This window comes from Myripristis murdjan, chromosome 13 (assembly GCF_902150065.1).
Source record: "Myripristis murdjan chromosome 13, fMyrMur1.1, whole genome shotgun sequence".
In the NCBI taxonomy this organism is placed as follows: Eukaryota; Metazoa; Chordata; class Actinopteri; order Holocentriformes; family Holocentridae; genus Myripristis; species Myripristis murdjan.
The window spans coordinates 17,949,955-17,975,082 of NC_043992.1; the positions used below are offsets into that span (position 1 = coordinate 17,949,955).

A 25,128-nucleotide genomic window follows, 5' to 3' on the forward strand; every position below is an offset into this window, starting at 1 on the left:
ATATCACCACAAAATGAATAGCCATGATACAATGCAACACACTAAAGCGCTCACAAAGAGAAGTATCATCTTACAGTTGTTAAGTGGGCCGTAAAGTTGAGATTAAGATGCTCTGTGAGAAAAACATGAACTTTCAGGCGCATGCCAGTGACTGGGGGACATTTTGTATCAATGGTGAACACATGTTTTGCTGATGTTGTTTGCTTTCATTGCATGTGGTTAAAAGCAAGCTGACAGTGGTGCAGGTTGTGCAACGATGTACATGTGCAGTAGGTAGCATTGCATGCTTTCTGGCTCACAAGCCTCAGGCAAGAGATTGTGAAACTTCTGAGAGGAGCAAAATATTATGTTTGTAGCTATCACTGCAGAAAATCAGTGAGGCTTTTTGGGGACGAAGGAATCTCTTTACTGGTTAAGTTCTGGTGTTGGTATTGCTGTTTGATTAAAAAAGGTCTCCAATTGACATTCTGGAAAAAAATTTGAAACCCCTCTAAAATTTGTAATAAAACAGCAAGGCACTATGATTTGTATATTTGAATGTGTTTAGCAGGTTATTAGAGGCCCAAGAGTTGTGCATGTAAATGAGCATCCAGACACAATGACACCAATACTGGGTTTTTATACCTTTTATACCTTTGATTTGTTCAGGAGTATAGTTAATGGTGTGAAGCACTAACAGTTATCTTAGGACAAAGGAAGAAATAGGGCCATGAGAAAAAAAAAAAGTTAAAACATGGTGTGTTTCTGTTAGGACAGGATCTTTTTCAGAGCGAGGTGTGAGAGGCAGACATGAAATGGCATGAACAGATGAATATGTAGGATATGATGGAGGCTGGGACAGAGTGCTGCTGACTGTGGTGAGCGGGTATATAATTGATATTGGTTTATGTACTGCATGTAGGTTTCATTTCCATCCTGCATAGCTTCCTTTTGCTGTTTTTTTTCTAGTGATCTGTGACGCCCATATCAGAAGAAACTAATTTGTTTGCCTAATTTGTATTATTGCACACGAGGAAATATGCTTCACATGATAGATATTGTTAATCTCAGCTAGTTTGTGTGAACAGCTCTGGCAGCGTGTGAGTGTGAAAGTGTATGTTTGGGGCACAGCAGCAAGGCTTTTGCTGGTTTAATTACCATGGTGGTTGGAATGGTCTCTCCCCGCTTGTAACCTTGCAACTCCACGCTACGCTCTTAGATCACTACTGCCTTAAATGACTTCATTATCTCATCTGTTTGACCATAAAACCAGAGCAACAAAAATTCTTCAAATCTTTCTGCGAAAGAGCATGATATATCCTGGAAAAGTCAGCTCATGTTCCCCTAGTAAAGGAATGCTCTTGGTCCCATAAAGCTCCACAACGCCCAATCAACCCTAATTGTAACCTGAATTTACCAAGGCACCGCCCGTCCCACTCCAGCCGTCCTGGCTGGCAGCCATTTTCTTTTTTGAAGGCCCCAAATGTATCCCTACAATTAGAGTCAGTTTCAGTTCCTTTGCAGAGAACTCTGTCATTGAAAGAACTTACATGAACTTGCTAAAACAGGACAAGAATGGATTTTGATGGTGTTATTTTGGGAGAGCTTGCAGAATGCGTGGGACTGTGGCAGTGCCGCCCAGCATATTGTGTTGCATCAGTCTGGATGAGGTTTAGATGAGGTGGCCATTCTCCACAGGAGTCCTGTGAAGGAAATTCATTTATCACAGCTACTTGGTTTGTGACTGTGGAAATATCAACATAATTTTCTTTGCTGACCACATTCATAGTGACAGTAATGACAGTAGATCATGCAGAGTAAATCTTTTTATATCCCTGCATGCTGTAGGTGGTTTCGCCATTTCTTCGGGATTAGCAATGAGTCAGCAACTTGCTTTCTAAAAACTGCCAGCAAAAACACTCTGGGTATTAGAGACTTATACCCATCACAACATCAGCTATTAGCAAAGTTGGATGGTAACACATTATTTCAGTCCTCACTTTATATTGAAATTGAAATTAAAGTGTTGAGATTGAAATTGTAAAGTGAATAGCATATAAATGCAGTCAAAGGAGCACACATATATGACATAAAATGTTCAAATTTTCATTCCTTTCTTTTTTCTTTTCTTTTTTTTTTTTTTTTTCTTTTTGCTGTCCTTGGCTCTAAACCCCTCCCTAATTCCATAGTACTGTCTGAGGCTTCCTTGGCTTTGGCGTGGTATGAGTCACAATAACCATTTAAAAGGCTTTCTCATTAACCAGAACTTGCAACTCCTTGTGTTTAAACTAGGCCACTACAATTCCCGTAGTGTTAAGTCTGTGAAATGTATGTCATGTTGCTCTCTTGCTTCTGTGCCCTGGTCTTGGTTGTGCCTGGTCCATGTTTCACGGCTCCCACAGTTATCCCGGAGGAAGAGAAGTCTCCTTCCTCAGAACCACAGACTGACTTGAAGATCGCCACAGTAAGTGCGTAATTGCATGAGCTACATTAGAGATATGTGAGTATGTAACAGTGCATCTATTGTACAATTTCAAAACCTGTGAATTGTCATAAATTATACTGGATTAGGGCTAAACTAATTTGCATGGGTCCATGCTGCCATTTTCTCCTGCATGTGAGATATTGAGATAACGTTTTTATCTGTTCTTTTTTGTGTGGGTGGGAGGCGGAGGTAAATAAATGCACTGCCCTCTGTGTCTCGGTAGCAATTACACTGTATGGTTTTACTGATTCTTTTCAGCTACTCCATTTTTTTTTTGCTCTTGTCATTTTAATTGTATCATTTTTCATGGTTATAGTAGTTGTTGGTTGAATGTGAGTTGCAGTGTTAATGTTGCATGCCAGGTTTTTATTCTTATTGTAAGAAGAAGGATTTAAAAAAAAAAAATGTAATGAAAAAGACAAAGTATGGCTCTAAGTACTGGACAGTTGGTGCTGTGCATCTGTTCACCAAAAGGTTAATGCATTTATGTAAAAATTAGGAATTAAACTAACAGATGCAGTTTTAATGGATGCTTTTATCCATTTTTATAATACCAGGAATGCATAAATATTCAGGATGTGTAGCCTCAGGGGGAAATAATCCTTTTACCCTGGCATACTTTGTATTCACTTAGCTGCACAAGATCAATTGATTTCACTCACTCCTCAACACAATATGATAAATGCAATAATGTTGAATCTGCTGACAGGAATACCTTAAGCGATACTACAACCTGAAAAAGGAGCCTTTCGGGCGCAGGAAGAGGAGCTGGCCCTCCTTTACCTCCAAGGTAAAAGACATGCAGGCGTTCTTTGGGCTCAACACAACAGGCGCTGTGGACTCAGAGACCCTGGAGGTGATGCTGAGCCCTCGCTGTGGTGTGCCAGATGTGGAGGAATACAGTCACAACCTGGGAACACGATGGAACAAGAATGTCATCACCTACAGGTATCAACTTTTACCTCTGTTCAGCTCCAAAACGCAGAGATACTGATGAAACTTTTGCTCTTTTACTCTCTAGTGCAGGGCTGAAATACTGATTTAAATACATGCAAATCTAAGACTGAGTGATGAACAAGCTGAGTTGTCCTGCAAATGCAAGCTGTGCCAACTGTATAAAAAAAAACAAAAAAAAAAAAACAAACAAACTCAGGTTTACAGGAAAGATTTCTTTTTTTTTTTTAATTATTATTATTATTATTATTATTTTATGCATGGCTTAAATCATGCATGGCTTAAGCCTCCTGTTTTTTGTTTTTTTGTTGTTTTTTTTTTGGTTTCCAGTCATTCCACTAAAGTATGAAAATGAACTTTCAGAGACTTCAAACTTTTTCCACCCCGATATTCTATCACTGTAATGAAGACTAGGCAATATATCAATATTTTATCTGGTACCTGTCAACACCTGTCATATGGCATACGTGTGCAATACAAGGGTTCACGATACTTGGCTGCTGACTTTAAATGTATTTCTGTGATAACTGTGATTTTTCGAAGTATTGCCATTTGATATTGTAAGTAAAATAAAGTTAATAAAATGAACAAAGAAAATTTAATTATAAATAACACTAAAGCAATGATGTCACATACTACATGAATTAAATTTGTGGTTAGTTGGATGCAACTAATGTCTTGTAATTTAATTGAATTTTAATTTAATGTAATTATTTTATGTAATAATTTTAATTTTAATTTAATGTAATATATATATGTATATATATATATATATATATATATATATATATATATATAAAATATAAATTAAGGACAATATATTAAAAAAAACACGAATCATGAATTGTTTTTTTCCTCATTCCTGGTACATATTTTGTGAAAGCACCAATAGTCATCCCTACAATATCATAACAATATCGACATCAGGGTGTTTGGTCAAAAATACTGTGATATGTGCTTTTGTCCACATTGTTCAGTGATAATTATAATGAAGTCATCGGCAGTAATTTTCCTAAAAGCAGCAGCACTGTTGTGTTTTGATGTCTTGAATTTGGGTGGAGTGAAACGGTCCCTTCATGGGAAAATAGTTCCCTGGAAACGTTTACACAGCAAACTCTCAGCTCTCAATGGTGAAGGCCTTGTTAAGGGATTTTGATTATATGCTGTGAAACCTTTAGTGCCCCTGCATGATTTGAGAAATGGTTTGTTGCAAGGTAAAATGTAGCTAAATTGTAATAAATTTGCCAGACTTTCAAAATCATTGGAATGGTCCTTTAAAGGAATTATACATGGACATTTTGAGTCATGGAACAACAACCACTAATGCCTCTGGCTTAGATGTGGAACTGGCACAAATTATTAGGGCTTGAGATGCAGGCTTTTGTGAATATCTGAGGTATTCCACAATGACAACAACCTACTTTAAAGTCAATTCTATACAATATTCTGTGATCAACAGCTTCATCTAAGCTAAGTGGAACAGAAGTGTAATAGAGGAAAACTTGTCATAAAAAAGTTGAAAAGTCCTGAAAAAGTTGTCCCTTGTTCAGAAATGTTGAGTTTATTTGCAGCAGCTTCCATGTTCATACAGTATGTTGAGAATATGAGTGGATCTTGCCTGTAAATGTTTTGTCAGCCAAGGTCTTTTAGATTCCCTACTGTCCCTTAAAAAGTACCTCAAATTGTTTTAATGTTTTGCTATCCATCATTTTTTTTAAGGATGAAGAATACAAGCAGTGGACGCCTGCTTTTAGAATGACATTCATCAAACCTTGGCTACATAACATGACATTTCCTTGTTGCTGTTGCAGCATTGGGCGGTACACTCGAGATCTGCCTCGCGGCACCGTGGACTCTCTGGTGGAGTCAGCTCTCAGCGTCTGGGCCAGAGCCAGCAGTCTGACTTTTGTCCGATCGCCTACCCGCAATGCTGACATCATGGTGGAGTTTGTGTCCTATGGTGAGTTTCCTGTTTATTTAAAATGGGACACCTATAGCAGATATTATGGCAGATTTATGCATGTATACATTTCAGTGGACATTTTCATCCAAATTAGCATTGTGCCCTTTGCTGTGACCTCCTCAGATTTCTTTAGTCGAAGTGGTTTGTAATTTTCTTTTGGCATAGATGTTACATGTTTTCCCTATGGTTTCTATTTTATGTTGTGTCCTTCAGCACATGGTGATTTGTATCCATTTGATGGACCCAGAGGAACGCTGGCGCATGCTTTTGGTCCAGGAGAGGGCACTGGAGGCGACACACACTTTGATGACGATGAGCACTGGACCACTGGAGGAAACGGTACTGAACTGAGCCACCTTTGTTCTCCAAGTTCTTGTCCTGCAGGAATTTGACTTTTGATTTTTATTATTCTCTCTGTGCTGCAGGGTTCAATCTGTATCTGGTAGCTGCGCATGAATTTGGCCATGCTTTGGGCTTGAAGCACTCCAGAAACCCAGAGTCCCTGATGTATCCAACCTACAAATACCCCCGTACACTCAGTTTATTATCCAGAGAGGATGTAGCAAATATCAATACACTATATGGTAAACAGTTTCTTTGTTTCTTTCTTTGTTTCTTTCTTTCTTGCTTGCTTGCTTGCTCTCTATCTAAATGTCTGCTGATGTGTGTTACTGTAGGTCCACTCAGAGGTCGTCCACATTACTTTCCAAGGTACGGCTGGAGCTCTCAGTACAGCCCATGGCTCTCTGGGCCTCAGTATCCTCGACTAATGCAGAACAAATGTGCCCCGGACGTGACCTTCGATGCAGTGTCCACTGTCGGGGATGCCACCTTCTTTTTCAGCGAAGGGTTTGTTGATGATTTTTGTTTACTTGAAGAATTAATTAACAAAAAAGCAATAGATCCTCTTTGGAAAAAATCTAATGTTAATCTTTCAGTGTCCTTAAACTGCTCTGACAAATATAGTTTTCTCTGAAGGATTAGTCTTAGGAAATGAAGCTTTACAATGTAAAAATCTTGTTTTGGTCATTTATCATTCTCTGAAGAGGGACATCTCATTTCTAAATTCAACTCCCAGTTTCTTAACCATAATTTTTCGTAGTTGCATCAGCATGTTAAAATGTGTCTGTACTGCATTAAAACATTATTATTACTAATGTGATACACATTTATCTGAAATGTTTTCACCTAAATAATGATCATCTTCCAATAAGGTATCTCTGGATTAAACATAACGAGCAATATGACATCAAAGAAGGTCCCATCACCAACTTTATGCCCAAGATTGAAAGCAGCATCGATGCTGCGTTCTGGGTGCCTCGCAGGTCCACCGCTTACCTCATTCATGGTAGCTAGCCTGTTGCTATAAACTGCACTGTAGAATGCATCAATCTCTCGTGTCACTTATGGAAAAAACAAAAATCAGTTTGAACTTGAAATCTGACTTTTTTCATATATTTTGACAGAATCCATGTACTGGACAGTGAAAGGCTCCCTTGTTAAGGGAAAGCCTAAACCGCTCACCAACTTTGGCTTTCCAGTCTGGGTTCAGGACATTGATGCAGCAGTACACATAGTGAAAACAGGACGGACCCTGTTCTTTATCCATGACATTTACTGGAGGTAAGATAACATGTAAACAACACTAATCCATTGGTAATGAATCTCTTACTATTATTGGCCCATTGGCAGACAGGGTCGGCGGATGGCTGTGTCTGTCTGTCCATCCATTTGTTCAACACTAATGGGGCAACATATCTCAAATTGTGCAGATTGCCATAAATTGAGTGAGAACATCCATACAACCCATAGGATGAACCTTGTCAGTTTTGGTGCCACAGAATTTTCAAGTGTGCTCATCTGCAGCCTACAGCTAGTACAAAACACCTCCTTGCAGTGGGGCACACGCCCACATCAATACAAGAAACACCCACACAGATTGAGAAATGCCCATTTATGCACACAAGAAATTCCCAACCCACTGAGGTTAAGGTTAGGGCAAATTATAGGAGTCGGTGTGTCTTGTTCTGCATACAAGATATCAACAAATACAATTTGTGGATTGCCGTGATGTTTGCTGAGTGCAGTTGGTTCATACTGATTGTGGTTGCCCTGTGATCTTTGTTCTAGTCTAGCGCCATCCTCAGGTCAAACATTTGACTTGTACAGAGCACATTTCTGCTTTCATGGATAGTCTGTAATTTGCTGAAATTTCCTCTAGCACCAGCATCAGGCCACAATGTCAAATTTTCTATCTCAGAATCTATTGGGTGGATTACCATGGAATTTGATAAACTGGTTCATTCCCCCAATAGGATGATTCATCTCAATTTTGACCTTGTGATTTTTCCTGTAGTGCCATCCTTAGGCCAAAATCTCAGAATTTTGGCTACTAAATCACTAAATCTAATTAGCAGATTGCCATGATATTTGATGAGTGCACTCATATTCCCCAAAGGAGATTCCTCTTCATTTTGGTGACCTTACAACAAACTCCTTTGTCTCAATAATTGCTATTCTTCAACATGCACCAAGCCAGAAGGGCATCAGCCATGGCAAGCCTGCGTTGGTTCCAGACTTTTGGGTTGGATTCACTTTTCCTGACTCTTATTTCTACACTGACTCAATTGTAGATGACTGAGACTTTGACTGAGACTCAGAGTCAACATCAGACCTGTGACTGTGCTCATAATGGCAAAAGCTGCCAGGTGATGGTAAGGTTTTAACTGAGCATCTTTCACACTCACTTTGAGACCCATTCCTATTTACTGATGCACCTGGTTTGCTGATTCTGATCATGTATGTCAGTCGTGCGCTTGGGTGTGGATGCTCAAGTTTAGGATTGGGGAATATTTTTTTTTTCTGCAAGTGCACAAGAGGCCAGACTGCTGCACTGTGCAATAGTAAAACACAATATCACACATCCAAAATTGTGGTTTATCATGAGCTGCTGCTTTGAGAGATGCTTAGGGAATGGAAATAAATTACACTTTACACTTAAACACTTTGCTACTGATTTAGCCTCAATAAATTACTGTTTTGAGTTGGAATTGAATATCCCAAGAAATTGTGTTAAATAGAAATACTGGCCTTTGGTAAGTGTGCAAGGGGTTTCCACAAACATTGGTACCATAGATATAGAAGGCACTCAAGACTGGACTTGAACATTGAACAAATTGGCTTAGGCTTAACTGAGTACAAAGAGAGCAATTATATGCGCATCATGCACATTGGGTGCAAAGCTATCAAAAAGCTGTGTTAGTGAAGGAAAAAGTAACGCTTCAAGCCACAAATTTTATTAGAGACAAGGTTTTGATCTGAACTGGATTTGGGCATCACACAGACAAATAAGGGCTCAGTTTGAACTTGAGGTTTGATGACGTGACCATACTAGCAACTTTGAACAACTGTTTTTTATTAGAAAAAAAGACAGACCTAGATGATTGTAAGTAATTTCTTCTGATATACCCTGCTTATCTTATATTTTCTTCAGTTACAATGAAAACCGAAGAATTATGGATATTGGTTACCCAAAACTCATCAGTGAGGACTTCCCTGGACTCAACACAACAATAAGTGCAGCCATTCATAAAGAGGGTGAGCTTTTTTTTTTGTTTGTTTGTTTGTTTTTTTTGGTTTGTTTTGTATTGTTTTGTTTTCACTTCTCAATGTATATTTTCAGCCTACACTGGTTGTTTAGTGTGCATTTATTTACAGGATGTGATGTTTAGATAGCAGACGACATTGCCAGTGATAGAGAGGAAAACACCCAAAGCTATAATCTGAAAATGTTCCACAGCAAACCACCTAATATGCTTAACAAGAACTGGCAGACAGGTTGATGCTGAGCTTAGTAAGAGCAGTAATCCTATTTAGTTTTAGCAGGTACTGCAATTCTGTCAGTGCCTTTAGGGGCTTTTGCAATTCATATTATTACTCCTGGAGTAAGAATGCTGTTTCACAGATGTGCAACATCAGTTGAGTTGCTCTGAAATTGTTACCAGAGTCATTATCAGGTTCACCTCAATCATTTGACCTGTGTAATTTATATTTCACATATGTAATTTACTCACTTTATCACTTAAGCGACATAAAATGATACACTGTAATTTCAGCAAGCACATGCAGACAGTGCTTATTATCATTATCATTTTCATCATTAGCTTATCATCATAGTACTCATCACCACCATTACACCCACACCTACTAACAACAACAACAAAACAACATATAGCAACATATAATAACATATAATAATAACATATAAACACAGCACAAACTATGTACTGTTTTTATATGCATTTTATATGCAAAGCACCTTGCATGCTTCTTCATGATTTGTTTCTTTTTCTTTTTTTCTTTTTTGTCATCTTAGGTTTCATCTACTTCTTTATCGGACCACAAGTCTACAAGTACGACTACACCCACAAGCATATTGTTGGAGCTGAGAAAGCAAATACCTGGCTTGGATGTTGAAACATTTGTAAATCCAATGGATGCAATGAAGAAATTTAATGATAACATTTATTAAATTAATTATAGCAAACCTTGAGATAAAAGCTGTGTTTTTTCAGTTTTTAGTGAAGATTTATTTATCTATAATATCTGAAAGTGTTTTTTTTTCTTCTTTTCTTTTTGTCACAATAAAAAATTGACTTTAAAAGGTATAATATGTGTGTGTGGTTTTAGGATTTGCAGCACAGTATAATAATCCCCATGTTCCAGATCCACGTCTGTGGTGAATTTATTTGAAAACCGTCCAGCAAATCTGCTACACATCGTCCCTGTATTACAGGCTGATGAATGCACATTATTTTACACTGAGACTGTAGGATTGCCTCACCTTTAGCTACATTTCTTTGATCAACTGAATACATGAATATACAGAGTAGTCTCCAATGGGCTTTTGTTGAGATTTCTAATTACAATATGCCCAATCATAAATGCCAACCTCATCTGAAATCTATTGCAAGAACTGAGTCTACAAGCAAATGACGAACATCAGCTTTATCAAATAGTTCCTGTACTCTAAAACCCAGTGTGAACACATGGCAAATCGTCAGACAGTGTGTAGACACCAACTGAGATTGTGTTAACCACAAAACCTCCAGAAAATTTGGGAAGGTAGACCCAGCCATAAAGAGAGGATTGAAGGCTTTTGGGCCATGTGATTGCCCAATAACCTCAGGAATGCTTGTATATAATATCTGAAGGCAGAAGAAAATGAGCTTATTATGACGTTCATTTAAAAGATGAAGTTGTTCTGGACATGGATACCTGTGCTGGGCTCTCTGATGTTTGTGGATATCTTGTGGATGTTACCAATTGATCAGGATGAGTGGCTGAGTCCTGAGGACATGGAGCTGGCTGAGGTTTGTGTTTCTGAAAGACTTTATACTTGTAAGAGAACCATGAAGAAACAAACAAATATCACAAAAAATTCACAGAGATTGCAATTATATTAAACAGTAATGAATTTTAGGCTCCAGTAAAGAATCCAGTAAAGATATATTAAAGTAAAACCGTTTAAAAGTGTATGCACACGGTTTTGTTACTGCACATTCATTCAAGAAAGACTCTTTTTCTAACATTAATATAGATTTGGTGCGGGTTTAGCATTAGACGGCTTTCCTGAGTCCCACTGTGATGGCAAAGGGTACCTATAATTCATAAATAAGTTTATCTCATCATGGATCTATGATTCTGTGTTAAGGTTGTAACTTCATTTAGCAAAATAATGATATAGTTTGGCTATTTGAGTTTGCCTCGGACTAAAATGTAAAACATTTCTGTGCAGATACCATTAACAGATTTTTGCCAGCAAGCCAAACTCAAACCACAACATCAAGCTGAGACTTGCTATCTGTTTTTGCTCCATGTAACTGTCCTATCTATCTAAAATGAAGTATTCACAAAGCTTCAATTTCGGTCTGCAGTGATAAGCAAGGTCTTCTCAGGAGTGTCATTTAGGGTTTATGGCATTACTCTTGCGTCAAGCATAGCTGAGAATATACAGTGTACTATAAAATGTGTATGCTCTTGTATAAAACATAGCTAGTGGCAACAAAATGTAATAATTTAAAATGTAAGGAACATCACTTGCACAAACGACGGACAAGCCCTTGCAAGTCCTGTTTGGAATGACAGTGGAAACCACGCTGATGTATCTGAAGTATCTGCTGCACATGTATAACAAGACATAAATGATTCAGATAACTTTCAGGTAACTTTATAGGAGAAATCATAAGACTTCAATCAGAGAGTGAGATCTGTGAGAGTCTTTAAGTATCTCCCACACCTAAACTCCTTTCAAAACCAGGGCTACCTCAGGATGTTCTACAAACTGAAACCCCACAGCAGCAGTGGAGGCGCACGAAGAAGGGTCAGGTCCAGTTCAGACATGGAGGAGAAGATCAGGGAAATGCAAAACTTCTTTGGTCTGAAAGAGACAGGCCACCTGGATGAAGAAACCCTGGATATAATGAGGGAGCCGAGGTGTGGTGTTCCAGATGTGGAAAACTTCAGCTTCTACCCTCGAAAGCCAAAATGGAAGAAGCACAATATCACATACAAGTGAGCTGTTCTGTGTTACCTGTGAAACATGTCTGTCTTACTGTTTTCATCGGTTTCTTTTAAAGTAAAGCTGCAATACTCAGTTACTCTAAAGGGGCTCATTGGAACATGCAATGGTAGACTTTGTCCAATTATTCATGTATCTATTACATTAATATTGCAGAGGATGTGTGCCTGTCCTAGTAGCTTTGGGACTTAAGTCTCCTTTACTCATCAATCCAGATGTTTCATGTTTGTGTTATACACTTTTGTCAATGGCATGCAGGATTGTACAATACACTCCAGACATGAAGAGAGAGGAGGTGGAAAGCATATTTCGTTCAGCCCTGAAGATCTGGAGTGATGCGGCACCACTGACGTTCACCAAAGTCAACAACGGCAAAGCTGATATTGACATCTCCTTCGTCCGAAGAAGTACGACTTCAATTTTTGAGAAGCTGTTTTGTTGGTTAAGATACATGCAGTGCAAAATAGAGTAGTTTGTTATGTTTAAGATATGCCAAAGAAGATGAAGGTAATGCGATGTTTTGAATTAACAATGTCCATCGGACACTCTTATAAACCCTTTTTCTGTCTGGTATCTGTCTGGTCCTTTGAAGCGCATGGAGATTTCTTCCCCTTTGACGGGCCAAAGGGTGTGCTGGCCCATGCCTTTGAGCCAGGAGAAGGGTTGGGAGGGGATGTGCACTTTGATGAAGATGAAACATGGATGAAAGGAAAACAAAAGCAAGGTTTGTTGTAATCGAAACATCCTCTCAATAACATCCTCTCTTCTCTTATAACAGAAGCCTTGTTCAGATAGCAATTGAAACATGGACAATAAATGTAGGCCATGACCTAAAAACTTCTTGTGGTCACCAGCTTCTTGTTGGTCATCATGAATTTTTCTTGCAATGTCATCCTTCAGGGGACAAACAAGAATCTGTCTGATGAATGTGTTGCCTGTTATTTTAGGATACAACCTGTTCACCGTTGCAGCCCATGAGTTAGGCCACTCACTGGGTTTAGCTCACTCTAAAGACCGCTCTTCTCTCATGTACCCCAATTACAAGTATTTCAGCAGTGCCCATTACACTTTACCAAAGGATGATGTGCTTGGGATCCAAACACTGTATGGTGAGTAACAAGTAAAAAAAAATGTACAATGACCACTATCATACTAATGGAAGTGTAGTTTTTAAGGCATGGTGTGTATTATGGAGGTATCATGACATTCAAAAGTCTGACTCCTCTACCAAGAGGTTTTCTCCATCATAATTTATCAGAAAATAATGCAAACATTCAATTTATTGATATGTCTCAAAGGAGATTGTATGTATTTATTTTCTCAATATTTGCTATATCCACCATTTGCTTTAATCACAATGTGTCAGCATCAATTTAACATGCAGAATCTGAGAATCCACATTATCCCAGCTCGTTTTAGTGTCCCAGAAAGAGGCTGATCATGTTACAGGAAGTTTCGCCTTTCCCTTGTCAAATGTTCCTAAAGATGTTCAGTGGAATTGAGGTCTGGTGACTGCGGAGGGAAAACCATGCAAGTCAGCACTTCCTTGCTAAGTCTTGCACTTAGGCCTGGCGTAGCTTTGATCCACGTTTATGCTCACTGTCCTGCTGGAAATGAGTCCTGTTCGGCTCAACTTTAAGCCAGGAGGGATGGCATGCCTCTGTAGAACAGAATGGTACATCTCTGATCACTGTGTAGTTGATCCTGTGCAAGCCAAATGCTCCATAATAGACAAAACATCTCCACAACTGGATATTTCCATTACCATGATTAACTGTAGGTTTCATGCACTGTTGCATCAACCTCTCACGTGAGCGTCTCCTAATATATGTAAGGTCTCCAATCGAAGGTCATACTTGGATTCATCTGTTAACAAGATTCCCTCCAGTCCTCTACAGTGAAATTTTGGTTTTGTTTGGTACATGTTAAATGTTTAGGCTTGCTTTGTCATCGAAGATGTGGCTTGGAAACTGCTACTGTCCCATTAAGTTCACAGTTTGCCAATTGTCTTTCGACTGTCCTTGTGCTGGAGAGGAGCATTCCCTGTTCAGCTGTATCATGGATGCAGATGCTATTTTTGTCACATAAAGACGTTAGCTTGAATGTTGAGATGTTGTGGTCACTTTAGGCATACCTGGTCTTGCTTAGGATGGAAATGACTTGGTTTCTGAATATCTCTATGTTGTAATGTACTGTCTCATTAGACGCTTTCAGTTTAGCTGCAAGTTTATGCTGGGATAATTTTACAGATAAATATTCAATCAGTCTTTTTTCAAAGGACTGGCAGAGGCAACAGTAGCCTAATGTTCAGAGGTCCATATCAATTTAGTCAATATCTGGTTATTAGTTGCTAAAAGACCAAAACAATATATGGTGTGAGAACAGTTTGTCACAACCCTAGAAAATGGTGTTACTCATACATCTTTCAACTTCACATGAGCATTTCTAAAAGATCTTATTTTTTAATTTCCAATTAATATTTTCTTAAATAAAATAAGTGTTTACTCGGTTAAACATTAGATTCTATAAATAAATGAACTCAGACTTTTGGACGCTACTTGTAAATATACTGTATATGCATTGTTTCCTAGGTAAACGCACTAGCACCATGGAGGCACAAAAAAACCCCACAAAGTGTGAGTCCGACTTCTCTGTCGATGCAGCAGCCGTGATTGGAAACGAGATTGTTTTCTTTAAGGACAGGTATGTTTTACAGGTGTATGCATCGTGTGGTTGAGTGAGGTGTTTGAATATGCTTGAACAAAATGTAAGTCACACTTGATTCACATGCATGTACTGTTAATGTTTAAAACGTGCACGTTAACTTGTTTCAACACAGGTACATGTGGATGAGAACAACCTGGAAGACCTACTGGAATTACCTGAGAGAGGGGCCGAGCAGCACTTATTTGCCGAGCATTAACTCTCACGTAGATGCAGCTTATGACATCCCAGCCAAAGGCGTGGCGTACATATTCACTGGTAGTGTAATGGGCAGTCTGCAAGGCATCACTTAGGCCTCGGCATGACAAAGCTGGATTTCCAGTAGGAGAACACAATGTTGCACTCAAATTACAGCCTTGTGCAACTTAAGTGTTGCACTTCATGCAAGAGACTCATTGAGCTTGGCGGCCCTTGTGGTATGATGCTGTTTTTCAAATGTTTCAAGATGCGGTGACACGGCTATGTTTTTCCAGGTCGTAAGTATTGGGTGGTTCAACAGCTTAAGATGAACAGTCATGCTGGCTCCATCTATGAGTATGGCTTCCCCACCAAAGTCAAGCAGGTTGACGCCGCTGTGCATGTCAGTCAATATGGGAAAACACTCTTCTTCACGGGAGCTTTCTATTACAGGTAAATGTGTTCTGTGCCAACTTTGCTCGAATGCATCACAAAAATGCATCTGTCCATATCTTTAATAATAATTTAATAAAGTATCCCTCAATGCCTCCTACCTGTACAATTAGGCCTCCTTGAATAAAACAGGCAGTATCCCACCACCAAATAGTTAGACTGCCACCTAGTGATTTTTTGATGCCTTCTGACCATTGCCATACAAATTAATGTCACACTCCAGCTACTGATTAAACCTATAAAAAATAATTTCTGTTAAATAGTATTACTTTTTAGAACTTGTTTCCCATGAAAAACATCCCTTCATGCCTTCAAACAGGAATGATATAACTTATCTCATAATTTAACTTATATAACATAAAGTATGCATGTATCTATGAACATGCAGAGTCCCCACCCACCCCCCTGCTTGCTGGCACTCCGGCCAGTAACTTGTATCGAATTTGACAATCTATCCATGTATTTTTTTTTTTTTTTTTTTGGAAATAAAACGCTCTAGTGACTGGATGGGCTGATATTAATGATATGCAGAGCAACACCCTGTCAGTTGGGTCGGCTGAGGGATTTGTGCCGTACCAAATCAAGCAGGCCCAGTGTCCGTCTTAATCTCAGATTTTAGGGATGTGCACAGCCACCTCCACCTTCAGTAGAGGATTGTGAAAACACATCTCATGAAAAAATTTGCACAGACACAAGTCAGAATAGTCAAGGTCAGACATTTTAGGAGAAATGAATGGACCAGGTTAACTAATTTATACTTTGACTGGAGGCAAAATTAAACTAATGCTCAACATTTGTGAGAAATAATAATAAAATTCAAATCTGGTAACACTGCCATGCTGAAAAAGAAAACCCTAACCATTTAAATCCTTATTTTTCCTAAAATTTCCCCGTAACAAACTTCAAAGTTAGAAAGAAAAAAAAAAGAAAAAAGAAAAAACACATAGTACAACAACATCATATCCATATTCTGTGTCTGCTGGTTGTAATGCTGCACTGAAGGCACATACAATTTATATTGTGAAATAATCAAAACCAAACTGCTGGTCTTTTATAGCTGCACCATTACATCAAACAGAAAATATCTCCCTGTTTTGTTTATCATTTTCCCTGTAAGTCAGCAGGACATATCTGGTATGTCTGGAGGTCAGGGTCAAAGTAGTAAAATAACATTTGAAAATAAAAATAACACCTGGAAATTGTAAAACCGCACTAATCCTGGTTCGACAACACTCTAGCATATGCTTAGCTATATTTGAATGTATTTCAATTCCCAGGTATGATGAACACAGAAGAAGGATGGACTCAGGCTTTCCCAGACTGATCCAGATGGACTGGCCAGGCGTCCTAAGAGGAGTGGATGCTGGGTTTGAGCTGCATGGTAAGAAAGGCAACTGTGTCGTTATTCATCACGTTTGTATAATGTAGAGCCAAGCGACAGGATACAATTAGAATACAATAGAAATATTGTTTATATAGCTTGTTTTATCGTACGTAGGTGGCAAATGGTGGGGTTTGCCACAGAGGATAATACGGAAAATCATAGCACAGTGCTGTGAATTCAGTGTTGTAGCTGATAATTTAATCTGACAAATATAGGCAGGGTGTAGCCCAAGTAAAAATAAGCACATCAACAACAAATTAATAGTATTAAACCCAGTTAAACCACAACGTAATTCGTCGAGTAGAAATCATACCAAATACAGCTCAGCTTTTGTGTCCACGTTTCATTTCTAGTTAAACACAACATGAGGGGAGAATACACACCTCATAATTCAGCACATTGCACACGCCTTTGCATATTTTTGTAATTTGGAAAATTAATGCTTGCATGGTTGTCTGTTCACAGGTAGCATCTACTTCTTCAGTGGATCAAAAGCCTACCAGTATGACTTGAGGCAAAACCGGATGGTGAATGTGATTTCAGCGAATGCCTGGCTGGGGTGTTGATACGGTCGGCAGTGATGGCGGGGCAACAGGTTTAAATGATTAGTTGCAGAAAATACATATTCGCTGTATGTCATGCAGGTAATCAAGTGAAATTCTGTAAGGGAAAATGTAGAAAAAACAAAGACAGGAGGTGTTAGACTGAAAGATCCCATTACAATGTTTGTCACGTCTGAAACTGGATCATTACATTCATCTTTAAAGCAAGTATGTACCTGCTTTTTCTTCAGGCAGTTGCTTACATCCCTGAAGTCCCTCTGGGGTACGATGGTGCCAATACATCTCATGTGCAAGCATGTATAAAGTACTTGTGTCTTTATCAAATACAAAGCTCTTGCATTTGGGGTGTGGATTTAACTGTTGCACTTATGTCTGTTGCTTCTAAATTTTACACCCAAGCCAGGGTAGCTCACTAAATGAGACTTAGACATATATCTAAAATAAAACAAACAACTGCTTTGGTGATTTGCTTTTCTGTCTTCTCTTCTGGAATCTTAGGAGAAGATCAATATCAATTTAATTCCTGTGCATCCAGTGTAACAATACCAAAAGGCCGCTTGCTAACCGAGCTAGATCAGTGCAGGCACCAGCTTAACGGCTGTGAAATGATGGAAATATACCCTCCAGCATCTGCAGCGTTGACTTAATTAAAGTGATACTACCCATATAGTGGTATTTGCTGCTCCATCCAAGAGTAATAGATCCTCCATGTTTGATGCGTCAACACTTTCCCTGTGGCAAGAATGAGTGCTTTACCACAAGAGTTCTTGTCCAAAATGAATGAAGTGGATCCGGCTGAGCAAACAACATGATTTGAGCAGTGACTCAAAGTTTTAAAAATTGGTTTGAAGGATGCACAGTCACCGTTCTGATTTTATAACTCAGAATTATTAGTTGTTGTTTTTTTTTTTTTGTTTTTTTGTTTTTTTTTTTATCTTGCTTGTGTTGGGTTTGAAATTCAGAACTCTGAATTTTTTCCACAGTTTTGAATTTGAAACTCTGATTTTTTTTTTCTTTTTGTCATAGTTGACATGTTCTGTGCTACAAAATTTTCTACTGGCTTCCGTATCAGTGTGTGAATGTGTGTGTGAATGGGTGAATGTGAGGCAAAACATTGTAAAGCGCTTTGAGTGGTCAGTAGGCTAGAAAAGCGCTATAGAAATGCAGTCCATTTACCATTCCATATTAATTCTACGCCACATGTTGACCATACGCTATAGAAGAAAGGCTGTTGAGTTTGATTGGCAGCATAGAGTTAGTAATCACTGCACCCAGCACATGGATGGATTATTTGATAGCTGCATAGATCGGAGCCTGTGAAACAACTAATATCTCATTTTTATAAATTTATTTTTACTCATCATTCAGACACAAGGTGTGTTATTTAACTAGTTCAGCTTTAGAGATGCAGGGAGGTGTATTTCCATCACTAGGCTAGTGAGTAAGATTGCATGTTCATTTGATGTAGGATAACCACTTGATGTTTGTGTCTGGTACAAATAACCTTGATTATACTGTAGACTGCAATGTGTTTAGGATGCATCACATTTTATTTCAATAAAATTTTATTTCCTTATTTTTCTTCTGCAGAGTTTCATTATTGCCCTCCAGACTTTTGTCCCGTCGGAAAGTGAGGCCTATATGTAACCATTTAAGCAGCAGCATCCTGTCTGCAGAGAACATTTCCCCTTTGCACTGACACCTGATATCATAACTGTCTTTAATCACAGCTACAAGGTTTCAGTTGAAGGCTGAAGGGACGCTCTTCTCTGTTAAAGCTCCACTTTGTAATTTTGGCTGGTGTAAGTCAAATTTAGTCAGAATTAGTCTACATTGATTTATTAATTTGGGCATACACTGTGATGACACAGACAGAAAAGAGGAAGATGTTGAAGGAAGTTGTGCAAGTGGGATAATGATACCCTGAAAGCTGCTAACATCTTGCTTTAAAAAAATAAATTGAAATGACAGCAACATAAAACTCAACTGAACCATGCACCAGTTCCTCCTGTTCCTAGCACTGGAAAATAAGAACTCCTCCCACTTTATTATCAGAGGGGCCACTCTTTTCACCCCTTCCCCTCTAGCACAGGGGCTTGTCCTAACACTCCCTGGAATGCTCCAGAGGACACTTCTTTGGCAACTCGTTCAAGTTCTACAGGAACAATACACACCTCAGGCTATCTTGGTAAACTATATAAGCAGGTAGATGAAGAGAAAGAAAGCTATACATCACAAAATGGGCTCACTCACTACTTTTGGGATAGTGTTGCTGGCCTGCTCAGCTCTATGCCATGCAGCTCCCACCACTGCTCCAGAGGTGACAAGCAGCAACAGAGCATCAGCTTCACCAGAAGATGAAGAACTGGCTGAGGTAATGCACCGAACTTTTAGAGAAATTTAGGAACTTTCAACAAGATAGATTGTATCCAGTTTGTGTTCACCTTTAATTCTAATTCAAGTCACTGGTAGGAGCTGCACATGAAACAGGTTACACAATCTGTTTCAGCCTTTAGGAAGCTGAGACATGGATAGAGTGTTGTTTCCTATAATTCAGTTTACATGTGATTGAGAAAAACTATCCCATTAAAACTAAAAACTATCTTCTTTCTCTGGATATCAGCAATACCTTTCTCAGTTCTACACTGATATTGGGATGACCAACTCCTCAACGAGAAGCATCACCAAGTCCTCGCTCAGCGAGAGTCTAGAGGCCATGCAGGCTTTCTTCGGCCTGGAGGTAATGATGATGAACTGAGATCTCTGGAAGTTGAATCATAGGCTGTTGCATGTCATTTCAAAAGGCAGTCATAGAACAATATTTGAAGAAAAACACTGAAAAATACATCCTTTACTGTTTTGTGACTGAAGCTACCATGAAGCACGTTTTTCAAATGGTGTATATCTAATTTTAATCATTTTTTCTATCAAAAAGGGCAATAAAAAAAGACATGTAGATCTTTATGTAGTGGTTGTCTGACATCACCTTCTTCCACTGACCACCAGGTGACTGGTATTTTGGATAATGAAACTGTGGAGGTGATGAAAGCACCCAGATGTGGTGTGTCAGACATCAGCCGATATGGACACTTCCCTGGGAGACCCAAATGGACCAAGAGGCTGATTACCTACAGGTACTGTCACCCACTGTCACTGCATACCGCTTTTCTCCTTCAACCTGTATACTGCTATTAATACGGTGCACACCTGTACCTCTGCATAGTGAGCTCTCGGCTGCCAATGTACAGTCTAAGGTGAGCATAAATATAATTTCTATCCTGCATTAAACCATCATGACCTGGTTTGAACAGGATCACGCAGTACACTTCAGATCTCAGTCAGAGGCAGGTGGATGCAACCATTGCTCAGGCCTTCCAGCTGTACAGCGACGTCATCCCGCTGGACTTCAAACAGATCTACAGTGGCACGGCTGACATCATGATCCTCTTCAAGGGTGGATGTGAGTCTAGATGAAGCGGGGGGTCTTGACATGCATACAGAACCTCTCACAGGAAATAGATTGAAAAACATGCAGAAAATAGGAGCATTGTTTTGTTTGACTTATTTGAGTGATAACAACATTACTATGTTTACTATTCTGTCTTGTGATTATGGTTACACCAACAATGTCAGCTGTACTCACTTTTTAATGAATGATTTATACAGTTGGAATACATATTTGACCAATCAGATTGCTTTCCTAAATCTACATGTTGTCCTGGAATTGCCTTTTCAATACAAGTGACTCAATCTCAAGACTCAAGAGTCAATGCATTTGTGTTCAAGTATACATTCAAAGAAGCTACTGATTACATTATCTCCTTTGTCTTAAAACAGATCACGGGGACTTTTACCCTTTTGATGGACCAAATGGTGTGTTGGCCCACGCTAACTCGCCTGGACAGGGACAAGGAGGGGATACACACTTTGATGATGATGAAACATGGACTCTAACCCGAAGAGGTAAGGGTCCTCTGCCACGTCATTTTCGCAAAAGTGGAGCTGCCCTTACCAGAGATACTAAAGGAACTGTATCTCACTGAAATTATTACAATGGTGTATAATTACTTTAATTTGTGTAAATCTGCAACTAAGGCGCATGGATTTGTTCAAGTTGAATTTTCAGATTAATATAACTTTTCCTTCTTTCAGTTAAGTAGATGCTGCTCAACAAAGACCAGGAATCATTTTTTTTTTTTTTATTCTTAAATGCTGTACATCATTGGGGCAAGGCTGATGTCACACATGCATAGAGAAGGGTCACTGATTGACCTGAATTTGCCTCTTGTTGAAAATTACTTCAGAATCCGATGTCTTTTGAATGAAATCAGCATGGTACCTGACCATCTTTCCATCTTTGAGCCTTGTCTTATTAAATGTCACTGTGATTGTAATTAGGTGTGAATCTGCTGCTGGTGGCGGCTCATGAGTTTGGCCATGCCCTGGGCCTGGATCACTCCCGGGACAGACGCGCCCTGATGTTCCCCACCTATCAGTACGTCAACACAAACGGATACAAGCTGCCAGATGACGACAGGCGTGGGGTTCAAGCCCTGTATGGTAATGAAACCCATTTGACCCCATGACGATGATGATGATTCATTTAATTTAATGATCAATTTAAACAAAGGGTTCACATTTATCAAGTGTGCCAGAATGCTGCTGATAAGACAGAAACTAGTTTTCCCCAAACAGTGAACAACAGACCTGTTAATCACTATGCTGATACTGTAGTTTGCAGGAATTGTAAAAATTTACTAGCACCAGATTACTCACCAAGCTCTGATTGGGTGACTTGCTGCCTCTCAATTCAGTTTGCCGAAATTCAAAAACTAATTGTTTTTGAATCCAGCCGTTGCATTGTTTTTTTTGTTTTTTTTTTTTTGCTAATTTGGATGTAGTCCTAAATGGTTAGAACATCTACGGAGGTGATTGCAATGGAAAAGGCAGTGGTGTTGCCAAAGTCCTTGTTTTACACTGAAAGTTGCTGTATTGCATTGTATCAACAATTCATTAACAATGCTGGTGGGCAATGACTGGTGTCGCGGCATTTTCAGGAATGGAGATCAGAGGAGACTACAGTTTCAATTTGCTGATTTATGTTTAGAATCTCAGTTTAACACAGACCATTACAAAGTGAACCATATAAAACTATATAAAACCATATAAAAAGGCAGTGGTGTTGCCAAAGTCCTTGTTTTACACTGAAAGTTGCTGTATTGCATTGTATCAACAATTCATTAACAATGCTGGTGGGCAATGACTGGTGTCGCGGCATTTTCAGGAATGGAGATCAGAGGAGACTACAGTTTCAATTTGCTGATTTATGTTTAGAATCTCAGTTTAACACAGACCATTACAAAGTGAACCATATAAAACTATATAAAACCATATAAAAAGAAATCACTGTCAGTATTGCTTGGTTCCGGGCATTTATGATCACTGTCTTAATGCTCACACCACACATATGTTTGAAGATAACTAAGAGTTAAGGGTTTTAGTGAACAGTCTTTCACTATGACCCACTTGATCTGACACACAGATTGCTGAAATGGCAGTGTTTTTTGTCAAGTGCTTGTAACTGCTTGGTTTCATAATCATGCTCAGTCATTACTTAAAAACGTCAACATTTATTTTACGAATTCAGGCAGTCGTAGGCCTGAGCCCACGGCACAACCGAAACCCAAACCACCTCCTGTGCCAGAGCCAGAGCCGGAGGAGCCAACAGAGGATCCCGACCCTCCAACCAACCCCCGAGATGAGCAGTGCAGCCGTGACCTGGTGTTCGATGCCGCCACCTCTGTCAGGGGAGACCTGTACTTCTTCAAAAGCGGGTACATTTTTCATCTTTGTGCCTCTGTGGTGATCTCATTTATATGTGGAACTCAAGCACACATTGTTTCTCTGATCTGTCTTTTTTGTTTGGTTTTGTTCTGTTTTTGCTATTCATAAACAGTTACTATTGGAGGAAGAGTACAAATTTCCGAGGAATCCGTTTGACTAAAGTGAGCTCAAAATGGCCACAGATCAACCAGGTGGATGCTGCCTATGAAGTCCCATACAAGGACCTGGTGCATCTTTTCGAAGGTAATTTTGAAACTGTTCAGCTGTTGAGTTAAGTGAATATAAATGCACAATGAAATATCACGGGTCTGATTGATTCACTTCCTGTGAAGCTCCCACATGGCATAATTGCTTCCATTTTTTTTTTCCCAACAGGTCGCCAGTACTGGGGCATAAGAGCTTACACAAAGTCAAAAATGGCCGGCTATCCAAAGCCCATCACTAACCTTGGCCTCCCCTCCTCAGTGAATAAGGTGGATGCAGCTGTCTATGTGCCAAGCACGGGCAAAACACTCATGTTTGTGAATAAGCAGTACTGGAGGTGAGAGTGACAAGTTGTGTTTTCAGATTATTAATATTACAATAAGTATAAACAGAGTAGACAGTATACTGTACAGAGAATAATTAATAGTGGGAGTTAAGCAATGACTGAAAAAGGCACAGGCAGAAACATAATGCTTATGTAAGCCTGTCCTACTTTCTTATCAATTTAAGCTACCTTCCAGAAAAAAATAAATGAATAAAAATCATTCACACTTGAAACCCTCCAAAATAGCTTTATATATCATTCTTTTGGCAACCAAATGGGAGTTACACATTTGGAAATTTATATTAGCATTGTTCCCTAATTTAACCCTAATAGAAAAACATTTCCTTTAGCTTTTTGTACAATATTACAGTATTACGGGACATATTTTCACTCCCATATTGGAAAAAAAAAAGTTTATACACAGTCTGACAGTGGCTTTGTTTTAGCTCTGAAAATAATTTGCTTTATTTTATGATATACTAAATATTTGTGAGGCATAACTAACAAGCAAGCATTTCCATTAGTCTCTCTTTAGGTCTGTTAGTATAACAAAGTAATCTGTTCGCATTTAAAAAATATAATTTAATGAGACAGCTGATATGCTTTTGCAGCTATGATGAGCGCAGAAACCAAATGGACAGTGGCTACCCGAGAAACATCAACTGGGACTTCCCTGGCATTGGCTCCAAAGTCGACGCAGCCTTTGAGAATTTTGGTGAGAAATTCAAATGCACTCATGTTAACAAACTAATTCATTCCACATAAGTCCAACAACACACTAATAAAGTGAATATCCCCTGTAGGTTACCTGTACTTCTCAAATGGCCCACGGCAGAGTGAGTTCTACCTGCCGTACAAGAGAGTGAATCGAGTTCTCCTCAACTATGGCTGGCTCAACTGTTACTGAGGCCTCGTGGAAGACGCAAGGCCTTCTGTTCAATAAGTCCAAAATATAACTTGTCTTTGGACGGAATCCCATCAACATGAATCAAAGCTTCGCAGTAATGTGTAGGGCTTATTCTTGTATAGTGATCAGTTCTCTGAAACCTGCCAGAGGTGCAGTGTAGCCTACGCTTGGCTGTTGATTTAACAGGAATGAAAAGATTCAGGGTCTAACTGGGGAGCTGTCGTTCGGTAAATACAATTCTATCAATTCTGTAAATGATCTCTGCCCTGCTGTTTGTGCGTGTGTGTTTTGAACCTGCAAATGAATGGATTGAGGGTGACTGTATTTCTTGTGCCGAAAGGTTTCTGCTTGTTTGATTTACTATCAGTGAAGTTGCATAATTGGGGCTGTAACCTGAGCGGTAATTAGTTGTTTAGATGGCTCTGTCCCGATTGTAAACTCCTCTGAATATAGCCTAAAGATTCAAATAAATGTTCAAACAGAGTTATGTAAAACTGCCTGGGCATCTTTTTTTTTTTTTTAACCGTGCCCTGGAGCAACAGCAGTATGCAACTCGCCTGCTGTTTTTTTATTTGATTGTGCCATC

At 39.1% G+C, this 25,128-nt stretch overlaps 2 protein-coding genes across 2 annotated transcripts; both read left to right on the forward strand.

Moving 5' to 3' along the window:
* Positions 1–2,314: 2,314 nt before the first annotated feature.
* Positions 2,315–9,857, forward strand: mmp20b (matrix metallopeptidase 20b (enamelysin)). Its single transcript, XM_030067953.1, has 10 exons — positions 2,315–2,443; positions 3,174–3,412; positions 5,230–5,378; positions 5,595–5,720; positions 5,807–5,965; positions 6,059–6,230; positions 6,596–6,729; positions 6,848–7,004; positions 8,875–8,978; positions 9,757–9,857. Exons 1-10 carry the CDS (start codon positions 2,315–2,317, stop codon positions 9,855–9,857), a joined length of 1,470 nt encoding a protein of 489 aa, XP_029923813.1.
* A 776-nt stretch (positions 9,858–10,633) lies between these two features.
* On the forward strand, positions 10,634–24,542 carry LOC115369687 (uncharacterized). The gene is made up of 21 exons (XM_030066359.1): positions 10,634–10,753; positions 11,701–11,954; positions 12,220–12,368; positions 12,554–12,685; positions 12,909–13,070; positions 14,553–14,664; positions 14,801–14,943; positions 15,159–15,315; positions 16,593–16,696; positions 17,165–17,260; positions 19,563–19,636; positions 19,886–20,002; positions 20,269–20,396; positions 20,574–20,722; positions 21,100–21,225; positions 21,661–21,822; positions 22,910–23,096; positions 23,219–23,349; positions 23,482–23,647; positions 24,247–24,350; positions 24,439–24,542. Exons 1-21 carry the CDS (start codon positions 10,634–10,636, stop codon positions 24,540–24,542), a joined length of 2,877 nt encoding a protein of 958 aa, XP_029922219.1.
* The last annotated feature ends 586 nt before the right edge of the window (positions 24,543–25,128 follow it).